We start from the raw sequence: 23,582 nt of genomic DNA, 5'->3' as shown, positions 1-23,582 counted from the left end.
AGACGAATGAAGGTGCGTGTGTCTGCTTTTTTAATGAGTGGGTGTGTGTTTGTACAAACTTCTCTTATGTTGATGAAACGCATGTTTGAACCTACGTGCAGCCCCTGGATGAGGAGCGGGTCCTGGGACTCTTTGAGGGAGATGCTCTGCTCAGTGAGAGACCTGGACGGCCTGAACTCCTCTCTCCACCACCACAGAGCCATTCCCACCAGCAGCACACTGAGAAACACTGGGATGGACACACACACACACACACACACTGAATCACTCTCTGGAGCCTCTGCAGACTTGACAGAGGGTATCTAAAGACGTCTGCATATCGCCCCCCTCACCTCTTCTGAGAGGAAAAACAAAAAGGTGGCTGTTATGATTGAATAGAGAGAATTTCATCCAACACATAAATAATAATAATCATTATAATACACGATTTGTTTCTCTACATACTGAAAGACAAATCACACGATAAACTAGGTAAGTAATTATACATGTAGCTTGAAACCAAGGAAGTAAAAACAGAAAGACTGTATTTAAGCTCTGTTTGTCAAAGGAGAGATTTGTAATGTAAATAACACTTGCTATAGCAACTGTTGTACTGTTGTATGTGGCAACCCTTGTGTCACGTTGCTTTTCTCTTTTTATAGGGAGATAAAAAGTGTCTTACCGATAAGAGAGAGGATTCCAGCAAATGTAGCGTCGGAAGGCGTGCAGCTGAACTCTAAACTCTCAGTCAGCAGGTCCACAACACAGCCGTGCTCACACACCGTCCCGGGATGCCCGCATTCAGATGGGCCTAAGAACCAGGCGAAGGTATACTCAGTTGAGAGGAATCAACGACTGCAAGATAGCATTACTGGGACTCTAAGGTCAACGGCCAGCAGCACAGACAGAGCGTCCATCTTTCTCAATACACTTGAATCAATCCCTGAGCTTCTTACAGAATCTAAACTAAAAACACCCCGTAGCTAAATCCCCATAAAGTGTGAGACATGAATGTTTAATTTCGTTCACTAATCATACCTTTTGGTTGGAGAACAGGCTGAATGACGACCACACCACCCGGCGAGGTGACGTTTGACAGCAGTACTTGGAGGTTGCCGCCGTTGTGTTTGCTGGCTCGGCAGATGGAGCGCGTCACTTCTTCACTCCAATATACGAAACCCTGAAGCAGAATGGGCCGAGCGAGCAAAAATTGGATCAATTACTTTTATTATCAGTTGAAGGTTGAGCTAAAGTTGCTCTGTGGTCAATGGTTTGTGTTTATATTCAGTGTTTCTCAACAACATGCAATGCGTCTATGCTTGAGGTCCAACAAACATCTTGAATCCATTTCCTTCCTTGAAACCAAACATCAGCTAAAGAGGAAGCCAAGTTTACATCCTTTTTTTCCTGTGTGTTTATGCCTCATGTGTCTGTTCTCTCTGTATGTTGTCAGTATGTACTGAAAACTATTTGTGAAAGGGTTGTTCAAGGACTAAGAGCAACTTAGTAACTGAGAATTCTGCCTGATTTCTTGGTGCCATGAACAAAGAGGCTTGTTTCTAAGAGTTAATTCAATTACATGACAAAGACAGGACTGGGAAGGTATTGCTGTATGAGAAGGCTTATGGAACTCGCATATTAGGCAAACGCGCAGACATTTTCTTCTTGCATTTGTCCTTTTTTATTAACACTCGCACAATTGTTTCGGGCTCTGTCTTCATCACTTGACATCCATGTGTGTAGCAAACCAGTTTTTAATAAAAAAAGAAAAATGTGAGAAGAACATTTGCGAGTGCTTGTCTGATATGAGAATGCTATGAGGTTTAGCTTCCGACCTGCAGCACCTTCAAGAACTTCCAGAGGTTAGATATAAAGGAACCGAGTAGAGCCCATTCCTGCATTTGTCCTGCATACTGTAAAGGTTACAGGATTCCCATCACACTGTATATGCTTCGTTACTTTTCCTCTACAGTATGAAACACTCCTTTCAAGCTAATGGGAGGCTGAAGCCTGGATGACATGGGTACACCAGTCTCCGTTTCATCATTGGGCTGTTAAGCGTTTGTTTTTTACCTCAAACACAGCCAGTCCGACGGGCCGGTCCAGATAACCGTTAGACTCGACCACTGTTTTGCGATGACGGCCCTCTAGATTTACTCTCGAGATGCTTCTCATTCCATGGTCAACCCAGTACAGCAGCTGACGAGGCATATCTGGGAAAAAACAAAATCGCACTGTGAGCGGCAACATTGAGCAACAGTGTACTGTGATGGCAATCAGCCGTCTGACTACATACATACATACATACAGTACACATACCGTACATACGGTGCCTGTTTTAAAAAAAGGGGAAGCTGATGGTGTTTCTCCTTTGTATTTTGTAATCTACATAGATTTCAACACCTTCTGAAGGTTCAACAAACTCACTATTATTTTCTGTGAAATGTGAGAACATACCCAGAGAGATTGCGACAGGCTGGCGTAATAAGGAAATCACCAAAGCCATCCTGTCCCTACCGTCCAAGCCAGCTCTCTCAATCTTTGGGGAGCTGCCACACTGAGCCCAGAAGAGTAGCCTGAGGAAACAGATGCAGCGGATGACAAAATGCTAAGGCTAAAGTGTTTAACAGTCCTGCTGATTTCAGTACACTGAACCTCCTTGATGATGCTGTTAGCAGTAAACATCTGGGTCCTACCCTTGGAGAGGATCCACAGCCACCGCAGAAGGCTTGTCCAATCCAGTGATGAGCAGACGCTGAGCCGAACCGTCGAGCAGGCCAACGTTAACAGAACCGCTCTCCATACTGGTCCAGTAGAGGAGCTGGTGGATCCAGTCCACAGCCAGGCCCGACGCTGAACCTTGAAATTTCAGCATCAACACCGAATCCTCCGTCTTTCCATCCACAGAGACTCTGAAAAACATCAGGGGTGAAAGAAACATGTATATAAAAAACAAAACATGGTTTGCAATCCATCCAAATACTGAGTAAGACAATACATGACTGCAAACTTCAATGGGTTACTTCATCTCTTCCCATTCGGATTAACTTTAGAGCAAAATGCAACTCACTACTACAAACCTTGGTGTTTGTTTTTATTCAGCTTTTGATCCAGACTGAAATACCTTTTTCTATTATCCATTTATTTAAGTTACTGGATGGATTGAGACATTGTTTACAGATATTCATGTCCCCCAGAGGATGAAGCCTAATGAATTGGGTGATCCCTCGACTTTCCATCTATTACCACCATCAGGTCAAAATGTACACGTTTGCTTTCGTTAATGACCAAATAGTAGGAAAAGGACATGGGGGCTTATAATACATAATCAAAACTACAAATGACAAGATGTTTTTAAAATCAATAAAAATACAATCATTTATTTCCTAATCATTTAAATTGTGTTTTTAAGCAAATAACCTCCATAGATGATTATATCAGTGAGAGGATAACATTTAGAATTGTTGGTCGTTTACACTCAAGTTATTTTTTCGGGGTGGTGGTGAAAAAAGTTTCTCTGGAGCCTCGCTGTCAATTAAAGCTCCTACAAAGAAAACCGGAATCTGCAAAAATCGGAATCTGCTGCCACAGCGGTCCATAGTCACATAAGTGGTGGATAATTAATGGATGGATGGATTATTCTCATTTGCATCAAGGATGTGTGCTTTTAACAGGAGTTGCAACTGTCACATACCTCAAGCATTGCTTTGGCTTTGTACGGTAATATAAAGCGGTGTTTCGGTGGCTTCAGCTCCACTCGGTTACCTGTATACGGAGCCTTGTCCTTGCCGAGCCCAGTACAGTGTTCGGTTGGAGGCCAAAGCCGCCACTGGCCCTGGTCCTGATAGATGTGGAGCTGGTTCCCTGTACTCAGAGCCAGTGGTGCTTATCCAACGTATTCCTTTAGAAGAGGTGAAAACCAGCTGAGCCCCATCCCCTGGAAGGACACACAGAAAGAACACACAGTTGTTCTTGTGTCATGCCTGAAGATGTCCTGAGCTGATGCTTGTGTCTTCACACAAGAAATAAACTAAATTCCCTTTTTTTCAAACGAGTATCAAACTAACATCTTTGACGAGTGGCAATGAGGCGAGCGGCTTTAAAAAGTGGAACAAGTAGCTAAACTATATGGAATTAAAGTGGAAAATTAAAGCAGCCCAACCTGTAAGCCAGTGTCAAATAACACTTTAACAGAAGAATATGAAGGAGTGTGGACACTTTGACTTCATATCAAAAGAATGGTCCTCTCCTGATGACTCTGATGCTTGTTCAATAAAGAGGTCTCTAGTTGAATGAATGATGTTGGCTAATATGTTTGTTCAGCCATACTAGCTCACACTGTAAATGAGTCAAAGTGTATTTAGGTGGAACAGGTCCTGATTAACAGTAAACTAGAACAAGCTTGCTACATGCCACAGATCAAATACAATTTCATGTGCAAACATGTATTCTGTTGAGTTCTTATGCAAACATCATGACCTCGAGCATTTATAGTTGTGCTCCCAAGCAGTGGGAAACCAACCCTTCACACCATGTGCTCTGTTCATCGTGTGTTGGAGCCATAATGTGGTTTTTTTTTTTTTTTTTTATATCTTTGAGGGAAACACAAGGTGAATTTAGACATGCAGTTCTGACATTGAACACGGGGTGGCACATTGACATTAAAGTGCATATAGGCAAGTGCCGGGTGATGAGAATCAGGTGTGTGTGGACGGGAAGCTTACAGTTTTTGACCGTGTCAGCCAATGTGTCAGCGTGGCGTGTCAAGGTGTTGCATTATCCTGTCGTGGAGTATCCTGTGGTGTTCTTGGACAATGCTGATTTAACGACATGGTGTCAATGTGCAACTGAATAAATGGATCAACAGATCGAAAGAGACGCAGCGCACTGGACAGTGAATTGTTTGTGGCATAGAACACGCGTCCGAACAAGTTCTCCCGTTCGCCCCCCAGTGGCTTGAACATAAAATTGGATATTGTTAAAGTCAATACATCGTGTTTTAAGGAACATTAGGAGCACATTTGTCGAAAATGGGTTCAACAATGCAAAAATGCTATGTTGTTAAACTAGACGGAGACATCACAACTGATCTCAGACAAGAAGCATAAGATTATTCCAGTTTGAGAGACTCTTTCCCAGCTCAAGCTTCCTGTTGTGCACGCACTGTATTTTCATATCCCATCCCATGAGATCATCCCATGATACAATCAAATATGATTCAGGGATTTTCTTAAATTAGTCTGGGATAGGCAAATTGTTAAAAATAGTCATGTAGTCTGCACATAGTCTTATCTGTTGGTCCTGTGATAACATGGTGACCTGTGCAGGCAGCACTCTGTGTCCTGGTCAGTGTATTCTGAAAAAGATGCATACTGTGTTACAGTTCAGACAGCAGTGCAATAAAATACAGAAAAAGTCATGCTGCCTCGATACTGACTTGTATTTTCCTCCTCCATTCATTCCATCCTACTAACCCAGGCTCTCTGTGGTAAGGGAAACAACTTTTATGTCAGTGGCAGGTTACCAGATGTTCTGATCATTTGTTTCTCACCTTTGGCCTTGCACTCTCTGGTTGTCTGGTTCATCTGGTAGTCCTTGTTGCAGTCACAGGAGAGGCTGCCTTTCGTGTGAACACAGAGCTGATCGCAGACGTCGCTCTCCAGGCACGCATCGACCTCTAGGCGAAAGACCGGACATTTGAAAAAGAGTTTCAAGGATGCAGCATAGGAATGTGTTCAAACTGGTACCAAGCTGCTCCATCAGGCTGCCACTCACCCTCACACTGGCTGTCCCCGACCAGCTTCATGTGGTTGGGGCAGTCACAGTGGAAACCCAGCGGCTGGTCCACACACCGATGAGAGCAGCCGCCATTATTGACCAGACACTCATTCTGATCTGCAAAAAAAACAATCATTACATCACCATCAGTGGATTCATACAAGGACAGCATGAGAAATGTGAAGATTTGTTTTGTTCGTGCTCACGTACAGAACGTTGTTTTGAGTTACATGCATGGCTTCCCAAATGACAAATTGTTCTCAGGTGGGTTGAAAACAATTTATTGTTAAATGAAACAAAAATAAGATCAAAAAAAAAAAAAAAAAAGCAACGGAGACATCTACATGTTGATAAACCGTCTGGGTCTACAACCGCATTTTTGTTTTGGTAAGACACATTTTGAATTATTATTATAGCAACACCTCTTTTTTCTTTTTAAGATTCATGATGCAGAAAATATCTAATATGTTTCTTGCAGAAGGCAAAAGATGGAGTTCATCCAAGTAAGAGGACTTTGGCGTTGACATTTAAACTATTCAAATGTTAGTTTCACGAGTTGTTGTGGAAAATTAAAGCAGCCCAACCTGTAAGCCAGTGTCAAATAACACTTTAACAGAAGAATATGAAGGAGTGTGGACACTTTGAAGTTCATGGTTTGACATCATATCAAAAGAACAGTCCTCTCCTGAGGACTCTGATGCTTGTTCAATAAAGAGGTCTCTAGTTGAATGAATGATGTTGGCTAATATGTTTGTTCAGCCATACTAGCTCACACTGTAAATGAGTCAAAGTGTATTTAGGTGGAACAGGTCTTGATTTACAGTAAACCAGAACAAGCTTGCTACATGCCACAGATCAAATACAATTTCATGTGCAAACATGTATTCTGTTGAGTTCTTATGCAAATATCATGACCTCGAGCATTTATGGTTTCACGAGTTGTTGTGCAGTCCTCTGGGATGGACCTCCTCTTTGCATAATTAACGTAGCGAGTTTCTCTTTTGGCAAACTTTTGACTCACTATGGTGCGATGGAGGATTTGTTAATTCATCCAGCCGTTTTGAGAAATGTCACTTCTCTCTTAAGTGTCTAGTTTCGGGCCAGAGTGCAGAAAGGAACCAAACACACAACCTACCACAGTGTTGTAGCCAAAACCACCTAAACCAGGACCAAGTCATGACCAAGACCACGGTGTGTCGAGACCAAGAAAAGACCAAGACTTGGTGGGGTTGAGACCAAGTCAAGACCAGACCAGTGCAAGTCCCACTGCATGACACACTTCAAATAAACTATGGAACATGCAAACTATAGTCACAACACCCACAGAAACAAAATAAGGGTTATTCTTCATTCCCCTCTTTTATTGCCATATGCTAGTATATTGTGCATGTATAGTATACTACTAGTATACTATGATAAAATACTGACCTACAGCTCAGCAGATTACAACAAAAACACCCTCATCAGATGTTGACTTGCATTTGAGAAAAAACAATTAAGCATAAATAAATAATGCTGATTGCATAACAGAAAAGTCTTTTCATATTTATTAAATGTGGAAAACAAAAAGCTTCCAAACATTTGGTTTTTAACCACAAGCAGATTTACAGCCTGATGACAGTGTCTGCTGTTTGTTTGTTAAATGATTTGTGAGTGGAAAAAATGTAAAGAGTACCACAAGTACGCTTTGTGATCAAGGATGAACAATAAATTAGGCTAACCTCAACCAGGGGGCTGAACAACGGGACATTACACAGTACATTACACTGAACTGCCTCTCAGCACTACATTATTGTAGTACAGATTGTCATACAGTTACTTATTACAGTGACAATCAAACTTGTTCACATAAGGGCTTCAACTAGTGATGATTATATTTTCACTTTATGGATTCATTAGTTGTCTACTGAAGGTCAAAGAAATAAAAATATCTTGCTTTGGACGACCAACAGTTTAAACCTGAAAATAATCAGTTTGTAATGATGTAAAACAGCAAATCACCAAAGATGATCAACGATGATTTCATTATCACAATCACTTTTGCGTTGATCGTCTAATGGACTAATCCTTTCAGCTGTAGTACACATGTGCTCCCCATCACAAAAACACAAATGTATTCCCCATGTGGTGTTTTTCAACCAACGACTCCGGCATCGATCACACAAAAAGTTCTCTTTGACTTAGCAATTGTGAACTCGGTAATATCACTTGACCTGTCGAGAGTTTTCTCTGTTATTACTGAAAACTGTTTTCTCCACCCAACTCCCAACCAAAGACAAGTCCAGAAATATGTACGCATCTCGTTTTTGTGGCACTTCCTAAAAAAACAGATTAGTTAATAACCTCGTGATAGACGTTAACAGCCTGAGGATCTGTGTCGCAAGATGCTGGAAGCCCTTCTTTAAAAGCCAAGGTGCAGTATGGAGCGGTGCCACATTGCCCTCTGCTGGCTGATTAGTAAAATCAAGTACCACATGTGGGCGCTCGACTACAGTATGCGTTTGTTAAAACATCCCTTTCCAAAACCACAAAGGAAAGGCGTTCATAAGACATTGGAACCTGGCAGCAGCGATTTGTTCTCAGCCACAGCAGCATTGAAGTATGTACGTATCAGTATGTCAGCATGCAACAGAAGCGCACCGAGGGCAACAGCATGGATAACTTTGAGGAGGGACCGTCAGAAATTGTGCTCCGTTATCTTCACTTGAACGATTACGAACGTTGGCTCGGACGCTGTCGTTGGGTGATGAAGACCTGGCGTGTGGTCCGTGTTCTAGTTCATCCGAAAGCTGTTGGATTGTGTTGAGATCAGGAGCAGAAAAGTTCCTCCATACCAAACTGGGAAAACCATTTATTTATGGCTTTGTGCACTGTGGCATTGTGACGATGGAACAAGAAAGGGCCTTCACCAATTTGTTTGTATGCAGTACTATTAACATTTCCCTTATTGGGACTAATAGCCCAAACCGTGTAGAAACAGCCTCAGACCCAAAGTACAAAAAACGTATTTGGACAAGATTGTCTACATACTTTTGTATCGTGCACTATGATACTGATTTTCTTTTGTTTTGCGAATTCAAGGATGAGAAGTGAAGCCGTGCCACTCACCACAGTTGTCCTCGTCGCTGCCATCAGAGCAGTCTGGTGAGAGGTCACACCTCCAGCTCTGGCGGATGCACTGCCCATCTCCACACTGAAACTCAGACGGCGTGCATGCACGAGAGGTCTGCGGGCGCGGTCGGGACAAACGGCACAACTGTCGAGCCTCGTCCCGGCCGTCTCTGCAGTCTGTTCGCCCATCGCACAGCTGGTTTCTGGGCAGGCAGATGTCAGACGGCCCGCAGGAGAAGGAGGAGTCCGGGGCGGTGCAGTTCTGGCAGGAAGCCTCGTCGCTCCAGTCGCCACAGTCGTCCACGCCATTACAACGCAAATGTGGAGCTATACACAGTCTGCTGCGGCAGGCAAATTCATCTTTCTTACACGACAAGTGACCTGTGAAGAGAGAGAGAGTCACAAGTTACGTCAATAATAAAGTATTGAGTCAGTGAAATGTTCATTCAGACCACTAGCATTACCAGAAACATCAGGGCATCCCACTTCTAATTTCCGTTGAGTGTTTCAGTTTGTAATACATCTCCAATAGCAGTCTCGGAGCAACTCAAGAGAGCAACCAAATTAAATGTGCGACTCCAGAGAGAACTACGTTGAGGAAAAGATAATAAAATAATATGAAAATAAGTTTGGTGAGGGCGAATGTATATGGGAAGGCTAATGAATCACAATACATGTTTTCATCACAACCAGCCGTCTAATGGGTCCATCGCATGAGTTCATAAGCAATAAGAAAGATCACAACCATCCAGATCTTCAGCTTGGTTTAATGTGAGCAATATTAAGAAAAATGCTCTTTCATGGTATATGAAGTTGTGTGTCTCTCTCTCTCTCTCTCTCTCTCACACACACACACACACACACACACACACACACACACACACACACACACACACACACACACACACACACACACACACACACACACCCCAATAAAAAAGTCACTACGGTTGCTGTAATGTTTGTTATTTATGGCACGCGTCAGAACAAAGTCCAGTTTTGAATATAGGCATTTTATTTCTCACAAAATCAGAGTTCACCACTTTCTCTTCAGTTATCCATTTTCTCCATAAAATTAATAAATCATAACATTTGCATTCGTTAAATCTTCACGGTCAAAAACTGTTTGCTTCTACCTATTAGCAACAACCTGTGTCCAATGACCCCACTGATTATATTACCTGTGGCCAGGATCACACCGGCACTACACCCCCATGTGGTGGGCGGTTGTACAAAAACAAAAACAAAATGGCTCTTACACACCGGCCCCCAATTGGTTCTGGCAGTAGACAAAACAATTATTTATACGCTTTACGTAAGGAGCCATTACATTAGAAACAAAAAATGTACTATTTTAAACAGTCAATTTCATAAAAATGTCCAATCGATAAATTATATTTCCATGTCTTGAAAACATGGTTGTGGGTTTTCACCATTATTCTTACATGCCAGTCGCTTCACAAAGCAGACAAATCTTTGTCACTGGTCTTTCAATTATGCTGGTCTTGGTTTGCAGAAAAACAGAACGCACTAGTCCTTTCCTGTCAGGAAATGTCTGTAGTATCTTTCCAAGTATCCAGGATCCACGAGGCGCTGTTGAATCAACGACGACGATATTTCCAGGTAAAAAAAATATTTTTTCCTCGTTCCATCTTTGCCTTTCTTGCAGTAATCGGCTGCTTCCCTTTCTTACTTAAAGTCAGCAAATTCATCTTCAGCATGAGAATCCAACCTACTGCAACTTTCAGTTTTTTCCAATTGGAAAGGTGAGTAATCAGTTGATGCGTGGGACTTGAATCATATTCAGTGACAATTGCATTTACTGTGAAGTTCCTCTTAACTTCCGGGTCCTCAGCAATGTCCAAATCCAAGACGTGCGCTGGCCACTCATCCTCTGGTTTCCACAGAAACTTTGGACTTTCAATCCATCTCTTTTGAACCAAATGTTCAATTTTCAGTCCCCTGCTGGATTTTGTGCTGTAGGAATGTATCTCCACTGTGAAGTGTGTAATGCCTTTCTAATGGTTGATATTTTGTTTGCAACGAATGTTTGGAACCTTTTGTCTTCATTTTTGATGTATTTTAGTACTGATGTACTGTCAGTCCAGAATCGTGACTTCTCCAAAGGAAGCTGTAGCTCTGATTGTAGCTTTTTGTCCACTTTAACAGCAAGAGCAGCGGCTGTTAGTTCCAAGCGAGGGATAGGCACTTGTTTTAGTGGAGACACCCTGGCTTTGCCAAGCATGAAAGCAACATGTACTTTGTTCTTGTTGTTTTGCAACCTGCCGTATGCAACAGTTCCATACGCACCTTCACTGGCATCAGAGAAGTGATGCACTTGAGCAGATGCTGTGTATCCAAAGTCTTTCGGTTTGAAGCATATGTGGACCATGAAACTTTCCACTCTTTCAAGATTTTCCAACCATTTTTTCCATTTCTGTTGAAAGAATTGGGGTACTGGATCATCCTAACCACATTTCAACCGACACAGGTCCTGCAAAATCATCTTAGCTGGGATTGTAAAGGGGGCTAAGAAACCCAAAAGATCATAGACGGAACTGATCACAGATAACATCCCACGTCTTGTGTGTGGTTGTTCTCGGATGTTAAATTTGAACTTGAAGGTGTCCGTCTCGATGCACCATTGTAGTCCAAGAGCCCGTTCAACTGGCAATTTGTCTCTGTCAAGATCCAACTCCTTGAAGGTCTTGGATCTATGTTCTTCTGGAATTACCAATAACACCTCACGACTGTTGCTGATCCACTCGGTGAGATTGAAACCTCCCAATTTGCAGATAGCTGTGAGGTTCTTGACCATTATAGTAGCATCTTCTTTCGAAGGCAAACTTTTCAAAAGATCATCCACATAACTTCTTGTGACCGTGTCAATTACTTCTGCTGGAAATCTGTTTTGATTATCATCAGTAAGGAAGTTTGGATATTCTTTGTGGTAACATTCACCCTTCAGAAGTCTCATTTTCAGTGAACTGACACGCTGTTTAGCAACAGAAAAGTTGTTTGGCATGTTTACATGGGGTGTCTTGAAAGGCAACTTAATATTGTAGTGGCCATCTTTAAGTTGTACTGAACCTTTCATTATTTCCATGAACTTTCTTCCTTCTATTGACATCTGTCATTAGAGAGAGTTTCACTGAAATCCTGATTGTACTGTCTTATCAACAGTTCTTCCAATTTGTCAACACCAATCCGATTAACAGTAACAGCAGGGTAGCTACTCTTACACTGCTTTGCACTGTTTCCATGAAGAGGTCCATTAATCACCCAGCCCAGTAGAGTTCTTACTGCATATGGTCCCTCTCCTCGGCTGTTGATCACTTCCCACGGTTCCATTAACTTTGAGGCGTTTGTGCCAATCAACAAACCAACATCAGCGTTAATACGGGGAATATGTACGTCTTTCAGGTAAGTCCACTTAGACAATTCTTCTTCAGGAACGATATTGTTTGTCGACACGGGCATTTCCTTCTGAGTGAACATACTAGGAAGCTCCAAAAACTGCTTGTAAGCAAATTCAGAGATTTCCAACCCTTTGACAATACAACTTCGAACAGTAGTACTGTGACCCATTGTACGTAGATTAATCTTCATTTTTCTTCCTTTGATGTTCAGCCTTTCCATTAGACTTTCAGAACAGAAAGTGTCAGTACTTCCTGGATCCAGACATGCATAAGTTTGTACGATTTTGTTTCCCTTTGTACACTTAACATTGACAGGTAAGATTGAAAGGATGCCGTTACTGCCCCCGGCCCCTGTATGACCACAAGTAGAGACAGCTGTGCCACTCACCGACAGTTCCTTTGGCTGATCTTCGCCTTTGCTTCTTTCCTTTTTCTCAATGTGAAGAATGCTGGGATGACTTTGGTTGCAATCTTTGCAAGATATGCGTTTATTGCAATCCTTGCTCATGTGTCCAATGACCCCACTGATTATATTACCTGTGGCCAGGATCACACCGGCACTACGCCCCCATGTGGTGGGAGGTTGTACAAAAACAACAAAATGGCTCTTACAATATATATACTGTATATTTTACAATAGTACATTTTCAAGAGTATCAACGGAAAAAGCAGTCAGAAATGTGTTTTATGAATAATTCAGCAAATCACATTGGAGCAGTGATTTTATAAAAAAGTCAATATTGTCATGATGCAGTTCTGCAGACCGTTTACAATATTACCAAAAATGAACCAAAATCTGAATGAACTTGCATTGCTCTGTGATCGACAACAGATCATTTCCTCTTGCAATCATACATTTGCTCTTTTCTCACTGCATCCCAGTAAAACCACAATCTGCTGCACTTCTGAGTGGGACAAAGTAAATCCTGTTCCCTTCCTACATTTTCCTGGCTGCCATTCAAACCAGCGACTTTCAGGTCTCACGTCTCAAGCAACACTGCTAATATTCATACCTGCTGGCATTCCTCACATCAACAGTGTTTATGTTTGTTCACTTTCTCCTGCAGACTTTTTTCTTTCCTAACGTTACACAGCTTGTGGTTCATGCGCAACACCAAATCCCTCCGGAATTCAATTTCAAAGTCTGTAATTACTTCATCAGGATTATTAGACAGAAATATGCAACGGTATTTTTGCCCACACAGACGAGAGTCGGTTATAATCAGCTCATACTGCATTAGACCATATACTGCATGTTGAATAAGACGTGTAGGTAAAAGGGCTACACAGTAGTTAGAGATGGTGATTGTGTGAACCTTTGTGTTGGTGAAGCCACTGATAGAGCAGATAATCACCTTTGATCAACAGGTCACCAGCCAGTGTGGACATGTCAGTGTGTGTGTGTGTGTGTGTGTGTGTGTTTTAGGAAAAGTGTATAAATTCAAAGTACAGTGAATCCTTATGACGGTGCAAGGTAACCATACTTCTGTTACCTATTGTCATTTGTTTTGATGTCTGTCTTTTTACCTTTACCATTGTCAAAACAATCATCCATCTGTTTATCAGCCTCTCTCTCAAAGGAAGAAGGGAAGTGCTAGTTAGAAAATCCCTTGTGTTAATGCATCAGTTAGATGTTGAGGCGTTTGCATGGAGAAGCAGGATTCTGTATTTATGCCCCATGTATCTTGAACAAACTACCAGAAAACTTTTTTGGTTTGCTCCAACTCTCAGATATTTTAAATCAATGCTTAACACCTTTCTGTGTGCGACTTCTTTTTTATCAAATCACATTTTTAACTATCCATTCATATACATCCATTCTACTGTTCAACGTTATATTTAAGGAAATCTTAGCTCTTGTTTTATTTTACTCTATAAATCTTACAGAGATACCGTGTACGTATTTTTATACTGCCTTGCTCTTCTTGAATGAATCTGCCTTTCCTTGTCTCAAATTACTACACAACTATCAAGAAGTGCCATTTTTGGGGGGGGGGGGGGGGTTTGGTTTATGCTACTTATGTGTGTGTATTGTGTGCGGTTGTGGATTGGAACATGTTGTCAACAATGTTCTCACCACAGCGATGTTCATCTGAGCCGTCCTCACAGTCTGCATAACCGTCACACACACTCGGTCTCGGGATGCACGAGCCATCGATGCACCTGAACACCTGCTGCTGGTGGCAGGCGAAAGGTGAACGAGCTGCAGCACCTGAGACTCCTAAAAACAGACGATTTACTGTTACCGTGCTGAGAGTCAGACAGTCAAAGGCATCACAAAAGGACAATATAACAATTCCATAACAGACAAAAGGATACGTCTTGTATGCTGTATTTTATGAAAAAAAACAAAAACATTATAATGTTGTCAAGACACAAACAAAAAAAATATCATATGCCAAAGAACAAAAAGACGTGATTATCCAATGATCATACATTATGATATAGGTCATGTGGTGACATAAAGCCTGTAAAAAGGTAATTCTGAAGTTATTTAATAAATTATCAAAATAAAGCTTATTTTCGTCACTTGAATTACATCACATTTTCTGAAACTGGATAAATAACCTGCTCAAAATGTGATTCCAATAATCTATCTCAGAGCTTATGCTCCAACTTATCCTCATTGAGTTTACAGAGCTACACTGACACAGCTTCACTTACAAATGTCTGTAATTATTCTTATTTACTTTAGATATGCAAGTATTATGTATATATTATATAGCATACCCATATACACCTGAAAATGCAGATATGTAACAATGCACTGCAAAGGAGTCAGTTAACATCCGCAACAGATATTCAGAATAACCCCCTTCTTTTTTAATCTTTCTCCTTTTATTCGCAAATTTCGCACATATATTTCACAGAAATAAAAGAGAGAGGGTTCAGACAGGCTTCCTGTAACGTATATTTGTTAAGAAACACGGAAAGCACTTGTAATGTTCTCCTAGTTTCCGAGTCGACTGTGTTTGCATGGTAAACGGACCTCATTCAAACTGACAGGTCTGCTCGACTGTGAACTCCCACTCAGTACGTCCCTCCATTTAAAGTACTAATAACACTTAAAAGCAGCTCTTTAATGCCGCACAACCACAAGCAACTTCAGCATCTTACCCCAAATATGACACCAGCTCAAAGGCGTGAGCAGAAGCAGTAAACCTCCAAGGCGCCCCATGCTCGATGTCCTCCACAGTTGTATCGCTCGCTCGCACGCGGCGCGGAATTATGACGCAAGAGTTGTCTGTAGGTTGAATGAGAAGTTGTTACGGTAACGGTCGAGGAAGTTTAAAATATATTAATATCGCCTCTGCCGTTCACTTGTCATTTATTTTATTCATTTATGTTATTTGTTTCGTTGACGTCGAATATTTTGCCTCGTAGTTCACCTTTTTAAAATAACTTGGATAGTGTTTTAATTAGTTAAGAATTACGTTTAATTTCCTAAACGTCTTTTAGTGTTCACTGGAATGCAGCCGAGTGGGCCAGCATGGCCTTGAAAAACGTTTTCTGTTACCAAATATTATAGCATATAAATACACAACGTCTGGATCTAAAACTCCTGTTTCACCTTATAGCGTGTATTGTTAGGTAACTGTAGTCACTTATCAGTGTGTATAAATGTCTGCACCCATCACAGCTGCTTCCAATCGCGTTAGCTGATTAAACTAAAGTCTGAACATGCTCTCACCTGTTGAGAAGATAAATTTAAATAATCTGGGCAGGTGTGTTGATGCTTAAATCTTACCTTGCAGCTGTACTAAAGTCTGTAGTTTGAAGATTATAGTGTCTCAAACTTTACTTTTAGGCATTTGGGACAAACAAAAACACCCATTGGATATTAGCGGGTCGTTAAACTAAAAGTAGGATTGTAAACCCAATGTGTACCGACTGCAACCTCACTGATAAATACTTACTCAGAAATCTATTTTCTAAATATATATATTTAAGTGTTATTTCAGTTACATGGGACATAACCCAGGGTCACACTCACAGACAACCAAAACACTTTAAAATAACAAGCATTCCCTTTAATGGACCCTCTGGCGGGTTCATCATTCAATTCTCAAACCTGATAGTTTTAAATGTCAAAGATACTTAATGTCAAATACAAGGCAATTCAATTATCAGACCGATGCATGAGACCTCCTGATTTTGTATTTCATGTAATGGGTTACATAGTCCTCCCTGCTATTAGACTCACCTCCCACACAGTCTTTATTAAACTATTTTAAATTGCAGCTAATCTATTCACATAGTTGTCACTGATGATTCAAAATCTATTTCATATTTGTTCAGTTCAAAATACAGTATGACCACAATAAGCACTGAAATCTTAAACATTTTATTCACATTTTCTATTGTACAACCAACACACGCAGTGGTCAGGCCTCCACAGCAGGTTCGGATGGAGAGATTAGGTTGTTGACGGAGTTAATCCTGCTGCTCAGAGGTATGGCTGGTCCGTGGAGAGTGGGAGCTCTTCATATACGGGACCCGGGGTCACTGGAAGCTTTGGGACTTCAGCAACTTGACTAGAAGACATCAGAGGGGTCAAAACAATTACAACGGTACTGAAACATTGACTACTAATACAATATTTCACTTAACAGAGGGTGAATGTGTGTAATCCAGTTGTTAAATTGACTTCACACTGAAGCAGCAAGGCACATTAGCGGATATCAGATCAATACATTCAAGCATTGGAGCATCTTTGGCAGGTGTCAGATGGTTTAAAATTGGTTACTCCACATATTCGTAGCTGCATTAACAATTTGACCAAATCTATATGATACAAATCTTACTTACATTACTGCCATAATTATTCTCCATGTCAGAACAATATTCATCTCTTTTTAGTGTGCTATAGTGCAAACTCAACACTTCCTGTGCTGTTTGTTCACGATGAAGCTCCAGCAAAGAGAATTGACCAAGACTTCTAACAGAGAGAGTGAATCACTGTCAGCAAGTTAAAGGTTGGTCTAAATATATATTTGGATATTTTGGGTTTCCTACAGTTGATGATTTCACATACGTCACTGGTTATTTAAATGAGGAGCTGTAGGTGCACATTGCAGCATAGATAAAACAAGTTTTCCTCCATTCTGTGACCATATAATCTTTCTGCTTGTAAACAGAAATAAGGTCACTTTTGTTTGTACGTTTCCCAGCCCTGTTCATCAGGTTCTCTTTACACCTTAATCAAGCTACAGTAAGATGTCCGATATTTTGTAATAATCAGAAAACTTCCTTCTCTGGTGATAATCAAATAATCACTGTACATGAAAACCCACTGACTGAATCATTTACCTGCCAGCTGTGAGAGCTTTCTGAGAAGACATGATGACTGTGGCAGGTACAGACTCTCTGCGTCCATCTCTGCTGTAGTAGTAGTTGCTGGCATACTTGTGGCTCGGGCCCACTGGCAGCTTGGGTGCTGGCTGTGTCCTATAGAAAACACATTTCAATCAAAATGTACAAGTGATAAGATGGATTTTAGTGCAAAGTTTTAGCAGCGCCAGTTCTTTCTCTCTTTGTCAGGCCCTCAATTTATCACTTGCGTTTATTGCATTTGTGGGGGCATGTTATTTCAGGTAGTGGTGAAATTATAGAATATCGAGAGGGGGATGGAGGATGGTCAGTTTAAATAACAGATTCATGATTATGAGGGTTTACTGGATGCCAAAGCACTAACAATAGGTGTAAACTTTAAAGCTTTGCAACATAGTCAGAAACACTTAATTAGATTGCCTGGAACAGTGCAGTCAGGCAGGAGCTGAGAGCTACATTTCAAGGCACATAAATACCTTAACTAGAGCAAAAATGTGATTAATTTCAGTTAAAAAAAAATTCATGGGGGGGCCTCACATTGGTTAGCAGAAAAAAAAGAGGTGTCAAACCATGTGCTGAAAGCACAGTTAAGTATGTTTAAGTGAGAGCTTGACAAGTGTCATTGAACACAACCCCTGATGAGCTGCTGATAGTTCACCTGTGTCGAGGTAGGTGAGCCAGTTTCTGCTCTACAAAAACTACGTCATCATGCCACTAAACATGAATACCACTATTAACTGGGTACAACCCAAGAAACATTAAAACTGTCTCCAGTTTAGTGTGTAACAGCACTGTGGAGAAGCTCAATTAATCCAGCTGTCTTAATGGTTTCACAGGGTGACGTTAACGCGAGTGGAAGTCTTACCTCTTTGCAATCTCCTCATATCTCAGCTGCAGTTTGCCTTGCAAGTTGTGCTAAAAAAACAAACGGTATAAAAACAAACAGGCTAGTTAATAATCTTCTTTAATCACACGTAACGTTAGCTGTCATCCAACCTGGCTAGCTCTTAAAAGCTAACGTTAGCTAGAATTAGCAACTCACTTCAGTTCAGAATTTATTTTTTGTGAGAAATAACCCAATGATAATCTACTATATCGTTCACCATACATATGAAGTTTGTCTGTGGTTGTGTCGCTCACCCCTGATAACAAATTTCGGAGTCTCTGGATGATTTTGGTGGCAGTCGCCATGTTTGCTGTTGTGAAGGACACTGGACTTCTTCTGTGGTGTGAAACAACGGCTCTCGGCACGTTAGCGACACCTGGCGGTTTAAAAGAAGAACTTCAGCATCACAAACCGTGTCCAATAGAATCACAGAAAGCGCAGCAGCTTTATGATTATTATTTGTGAAATGCAACTTGTTTGAAATTAAATTAAATCATATTTATGGGCATGGGGCTATGTCCCATTTTTGTATTTTGTCAACTCGGTCTCAGCATGTCTTCCTTGTACTCCTACAAAATAAAAGCTCTCCCATGTGGTGAACAATGATGAAGTACATAAAACACCAGTGGAGCCAGATTAAGGATGAGAAGTACAAATTTTATTTGTTGCACAAGAAAACACAGTACAGGGCTGCAACGCCGGTATACCATGCAATCAAGTATTACAGATGTGTGCTCGTCTCATGCAGCATGCACTGAACAGAGGAGTCGACACGAGAACACATGCACATATACAACAGTTTGACCTGCCAGTTTGTTCTTTAAGAGCAAGTTTAACACCAGCTGAGAATCTATGCTATCCAGTGGCTGTTCTTGTTTTAAGCTTGCAGCCTACAACTGTCACGTCACTGTTGGGTGTGGTTACAGTAATAAGACGCTTTCAACCAGAAGGGATCCATCAAGCATCGACAACATTTACATTCACATAAGAAACCAGGTTATTTGGAGAAATCCGGGTATACATGCACTGCAAAGTGTTTTCCCTAATCATTTTGGAAGTACGACTGGCGTATTTTATGTGTTATGGTGCATTCTTTAGCTATGGAGCCTTTCCACAGTACATTTTAGAGTACAGGTTATCCCTTACTGAGCAGTTTTAGTTTGTCTGACTTGTAACCTATTATTGTATTTACACAAACATACCTCTAGAGTAACGATTTGTTTTCTGCAGCATTACTTTCCCTGTATGACGTATTTTTCATGCAAATGTGCACATGTGAAAAAAACATTACAAGAGCACACATGGAAAGAAATCCCAGCAGAACTCTAGTTGTCACCCTCGTTTACTCTCCCTTTACGTAACACCAAGGAAAACATGTATTTTCAAAAACTAGTTACTTAAGTGCATGTAAAAACACTTAATGCTTCTCAGCTTGTTGCTAAATTACTCTTTCTGAACATTTTCAAAACAACAAAAACAGCTTTGATTTCTATGAATGTTGTTTTCATTCATGGCATCAAAGACGGTAGCGTCATCATATACAGCCACGGCATATAAAATGTTTGTACAGTACATAGCATGTTTGTTTGTTGTAAACCATTCTGTCAGACTGCAAAAATAATGGAGCCATTCAGCAACATAATCTCTCCGTGCGGTTCACTGACGACGAAAGCATCCTGTAAAAGGTCGTCATGAGATTTAAGGAGAAAGAGGGACTTAAGTAACTCATCAACAAGTCCGATGATTTAGAAGGAGAAAATTGGTACAAAATCCAGCAACAGCCACCGACAAAGAAGACAATAAACCTCAAATTTGGGAAGTACATCCAAAATACCAACAGCTTATTCCCTCAAGTCAGACTTCCAAAACTCCCGGTGCCTGAAATTGTCATTGTGCATATTGTGTCCTTCAACACATCAGAATTACACACATCCGTGTTATCAAAATATACATCAATATTTGTACGATACAAAGACATAAAACATTTGTTCAAAGAAGCCCTGGGTTTGGATTCAATGTAAGGGTTTCCCTCTGCCATTTTCAATTTACCTTTAACATTCACTTACAAAATACATTAGTGCACGTTGCCCCTTGATGTAAACATCACCACACAGTACATTAAGTAGGAACAGGTCTTGTGGGCATGGTGTCTCTTACATGCTCATGTGAAAAAAACAAAGACAAAAACTACCGTTTCAGGAAAAGAATACACAATGATTCAACACTTTTCCAGGTACAAAACGTCTTAATATAGGAAAAAAATAAACCAAACTATAAATACCAAAATGTTTTGAACAAAAAGATATTTCCCTCCAGCCTCTGAAGACGACGTAGACTTCGATTTGGCTGCTCAATGTTTTTCCTGCAAATTGCATGCTTTGAGTAGAACACGTTATTACAGGGAGACATGTAGAGCCATGCTGAATCTGTGATTACAGATGTCAAAATGTGGGCAGGAATATAAAAAAAAAAAAACAACTTAAAAATAACTAAATTTGAGATACCTCTATGATATGGCATCATACTAAGTTAATATCGAGTAGCAACAAAGCAGAGTGTCATGATCTGTAACATCCAGGACTTCATCCTCAACTTCATTTTTCAAGGGATGTTAAGATTGCAGAAAAAAATACATTTAGAAATGTCTTCATGTTGAGTTGAGCGTACGAATTTGAAGTGACACTTCCGCCTTCAAAGACATGGCTTTGAGGACACTGCACTGATATCATGGCACATAATGCCCTTTTTGAGTCAGCTTCAGCTCGTCTCCATAACAGATTGTACCTTCGGTGTGAAATATTACCCCGCACTGACCAGAAAAACTGTGACCATGAATTCACACTGCAAGGAACATGATCAACACGTGAATGAATTATTAGAAACACAGATAACTCAACTATGTTTTTTTTCTCCATCTGTCTCCCATCAGACAATCATAATACAGTGCTGCTTCTTTCCGATGTGATTCTTTCATGAACGATAGTTAGTGTCTTGGTTGCATTGACGGTTTCTTCTAGAGATCTAGTGACAAAGCAAAGCCGCAAAAAAGAAAAGAAAAAGCTTAATGTATATTTTAGACACAACTGCTGACAATAGATAAGAAAATGACTAGAATCAACCATGTTGCTTTCAGTGTGAACCAAAGGTCATGGAGATGAATATAATAGCAGTATTACATCATTGGAAGCTGTACTGTTCAGATCTGAACTGACACTGAAAAAAAAAAAAAACCTTGTACCTTTTGGTCCTGCAACAATTACGCCCAGCTTTTGTCAAACTAATCTGTACTGCAACAATTTATTCAAAAAATAGACATTTATACAAAAAAACTATCCAGTCAAAAGACATAAAACCACATTTTATGGTTAGAAAAATGCTGAGCCGTGGCTATTCGACCAATGAGAACTTCCCTCTTGCCCCGTTACTAACTCATCGTAGTTGACAAATGTAATAAATAAGACCAGAACCTCTGCAATGCATCGAGGCACATATTTACAAGTAAAAAATTCAAGTAAAATCTTCTCCTACTTTTCTCAGCCAGAGTTTGTAAATGAGTTTACAGATTCTGAGAGACTTGAAAGAAAAGATATGAGCCGTTGAAACGAGTGCAGTGGTGAGTTGTCACTTTCTCAGATGCCCTTTTTGTGGCGTTCCCTCTCTGCACTCCGTCTTCTCCGTCGATGGTCCAACCTGAGGACCAGTGGAGGCGGTTTCTGCTGCCTGCTTGCAGCTGTGGTCACCAAGAGGAAGTCCTGCCTGCTGCGGTTGAGAGGAAGTGATGCCTACCTGCAGCTGTGCCGTTTCGTTGGTTTCCTCTCCATCTGAACACGGCTCCCACTCATCCTGCTCACTCTCCGTTGAGCCCTGCACGGCAATCTGGGGCACCAGTGTGATCCTCCTCACCACCGGCACTTCCAGCTCCACCTCCACGCTGGTTTGGGGTCGGGTGACCATCCACTCTGTCCTGTGCTGCTGCTGCTGCTGCTGCTGATTTTGTGTATGGGCTCCTGGAGCTGTGGGCGTCACTGTAACCGTGGTGCTGGTTTTCTCCTCCGGCTCGTCAAAGCTCACCTCCTGCACCGCCTCCTGTTTCTTAAAGGAGTCTCGCCGCTCTGATAGGTTGAGCTTTCGCATCACGACCAGCTGCTCCGATCGTTCAATCCCAGAGTCCCTCAGCCTCTGGCTACCGATGTATCCGCCCAGCCTACCGAGATCGGCCCCGATGTACGAGCCTCCACAGGAACCCTCTGCCTCACAGTCACCCAGCAGGTCCCCCTCACAATAAAACGGCACTTCCAGCGTGTGCCGGCGAGGGGTGTACGACTTCTTATCGGCATGATACACACCAGACAGCTTCTCAGCTGACTGTACCCTCTTAAGAAGAGGAGACCGAGGTGGCTCGGCACTGCGGGGCCGGACAATGTGTCTAACGATGGTAGGTGGGGACAGGGTTTTGCCGTGGTAGCCGTGAAAGGTTTTGGCAAAGCCTGACAGCGGAGAGGGGGAGCGCTGTGGAGAAAGAGGCTGGGTGGAGGATGAGTTGCAGGCCAGGGGCGAGGGGGGGATGTTGCTGGTTGACTTGCGGCGACCCACCTTGGTGTAGCGCTGCGTGCTGAGTTTGGAGCCTAAGCCGTGGAGAGAGCTGGGCCGGATGTGTGCAGCGGGGGAACTGGGAGAGCTGGAGCAAGGAGACGTGCTCTGAGGAGAGTTATTGTCTGGAAAGCAGAGGTAAAACCGTTTTAAACATTGTACTTCACAAGTTGCAGAAACCTCGAGCCGTAAACCAAAAGAACCATTTCATTTTATCATGGATAATTCTGAGGCAACACCGAGCTCACCAAAAACCTGATGGTCGGGTGCGGGACTTCGGCAGGGTGTGGAAGGGCCGGGGGAGAGGCTGTGTGTCGGGGAGCCCGGAAGACTCTCGCTGGAGGAAACGGAGTGGTGGAGGCCTGAGTTGAAGCTGCGACTGCTGTGCATCACTGTGCTCTGCTTGGACAGCTTCTTCAAGATGCTTCGTCGCCTGGAGGTAGAAGAACAGCAGTCACATATGTGCTATTGTGTAGTTCAGTGAGCTC

The 23,582-nt window shown here is 41.7% G+C and overlaps 3 protein-coding genes across 8 annotated transcripts in view; all 3 read right to left on the bottom strand.

Annotated features, from left to right (window-relative positions):
- The window catches only part of LOC116390104 (low-density lipoprotein receptor-related protein 8-like), a 20,161-nt gene extending 3,632 nt beyond the window's left edge, over positions 1–16,529 (bottom strand). Inside the window, exons 1-13 of one of the 3 annotated variants that reach the window (XM_031859396.1) lie at positions 15,859–16,529; positions 15,405–15,531; positions 14,365–14,508; positions 8,866–9,249; positions 5,755–5,874; positions 5,531–5,656; positions 3,745–3,916; positions 2,676–2,891; positions 2,437–2,555; positions 2,053–2,192; positions 1,018–1,159; positions 662–790; positions 96–229 (exon numbers count right to left, since the gene is read on the bottom strand). In XM_031859396.1, the coding sequence (XP_031715256.1) occupies positions 96–229; positions 662–790; positions 1,018–1,159; positions 2,053–2,192; positions 2,437–2,555; positions 2,676–2,891; positions 3,745–3,916; positions 5,531–5,656; positions 5,755–5,874; positions 8,866–9,249; positions 14,365–14,508; positions 15,405–15,465 (1,887 nt within the window). In that variant the 5' untranslated portion in view covers positions 15,466–15,531; positions 15,859–16,529. Of the gene's footprint in view, positions 1–95; positions 230–661; positions 791–1,017; positions 1,160–2,052; positions 2,193–2,436; positions 2,556–2,675; positions 2,892–3,744; positions 3,917–5,530; positions 5,657–5,754; positions 5,875–8,865; positions 9,250–14,364; positions 14,509–15,404; positions 15,664–15,858 lie in introns of those variants that run through there. The other 2 variants (XM_031859395.1, XM_031859397.1) reach the window with 2 other exon arrangements.
- Positions 16,530–16,616: 87 nt separating this feature from the next.
- On the bottom strand, positions 16,617–19,067 carry ndufa7 (NADH:ubiquinone oxidoreductase subunit A7). Its single transcript, XM_031859400.1, has 4 exons — positions 18,759–19,067; positions 18,484–18,533; positions 17,598–17,735; positions 16,617–16,822 (listed from the first exon to the last, which is right to left on the bottom strand). Exons 1-4 carry the CDS (start codon positions 18,807–18,809, stop codon positions 16,735–16,737), a joined length of 327 nt encoding a protein of 108 aa, XP_031715260.1. The 5' UTR covers positions 18,810–19,067; the 3' UTR covers positions 16,617–16,734.
- A 73-nt stretch (positions 19,068–19,140) lies between these two features.
- The window catches only part of mast3b (microtubule associated serine/threonine kinase 3b), a 29,623-nt gene continuing 25,181 nt past the window's right edge, over positions 19,141–23,582 (bottom strand). For 3 of the 4 annotated variants that reach the window (XM_031859391.1, XM_031859392.1, XM_031859393.1), the window contains 2 exons: positions 23,343–23,527; positions 19,141–23,219 (listed from right to left, as the gene is read on the bottom strand). In XM_031859391.1, the coding sequence (XP_031715251.1) occupies positions 22,126–23,219; positions 23,343–23,527 (1,279 nt within the window). In that variant the 3' untranslated portion in view covers positions 19,141–22,125. The remainder of the gene's footprint in view (positions 23,220–23,342; positions 23,528–23,582) is intronic. The other variant, XM_031859394.1, reaches the window with a different exon arrangement.

This window comes from Anarrhichthys ocellatus, unplaced genomic scaffold, assembly GCF_004355925.1.
Source record: "Anarrhichthys ocellatus isolate YVR2014 unplaced genomic scaffold, GSC_Weel_1.0 scaffold22, whole genome shotgun sequence".
Classification (NCBI taxonomy): Eukaryota; Metazoa; Chordata; class Actinopteri; order Perciformes; family Anarhichadidae; genus Anarrhichthys; species Anarrhichthys ocellatus.
This window is presented reverse-complemented; position numbering and strand designations above follow the sequence as displayed.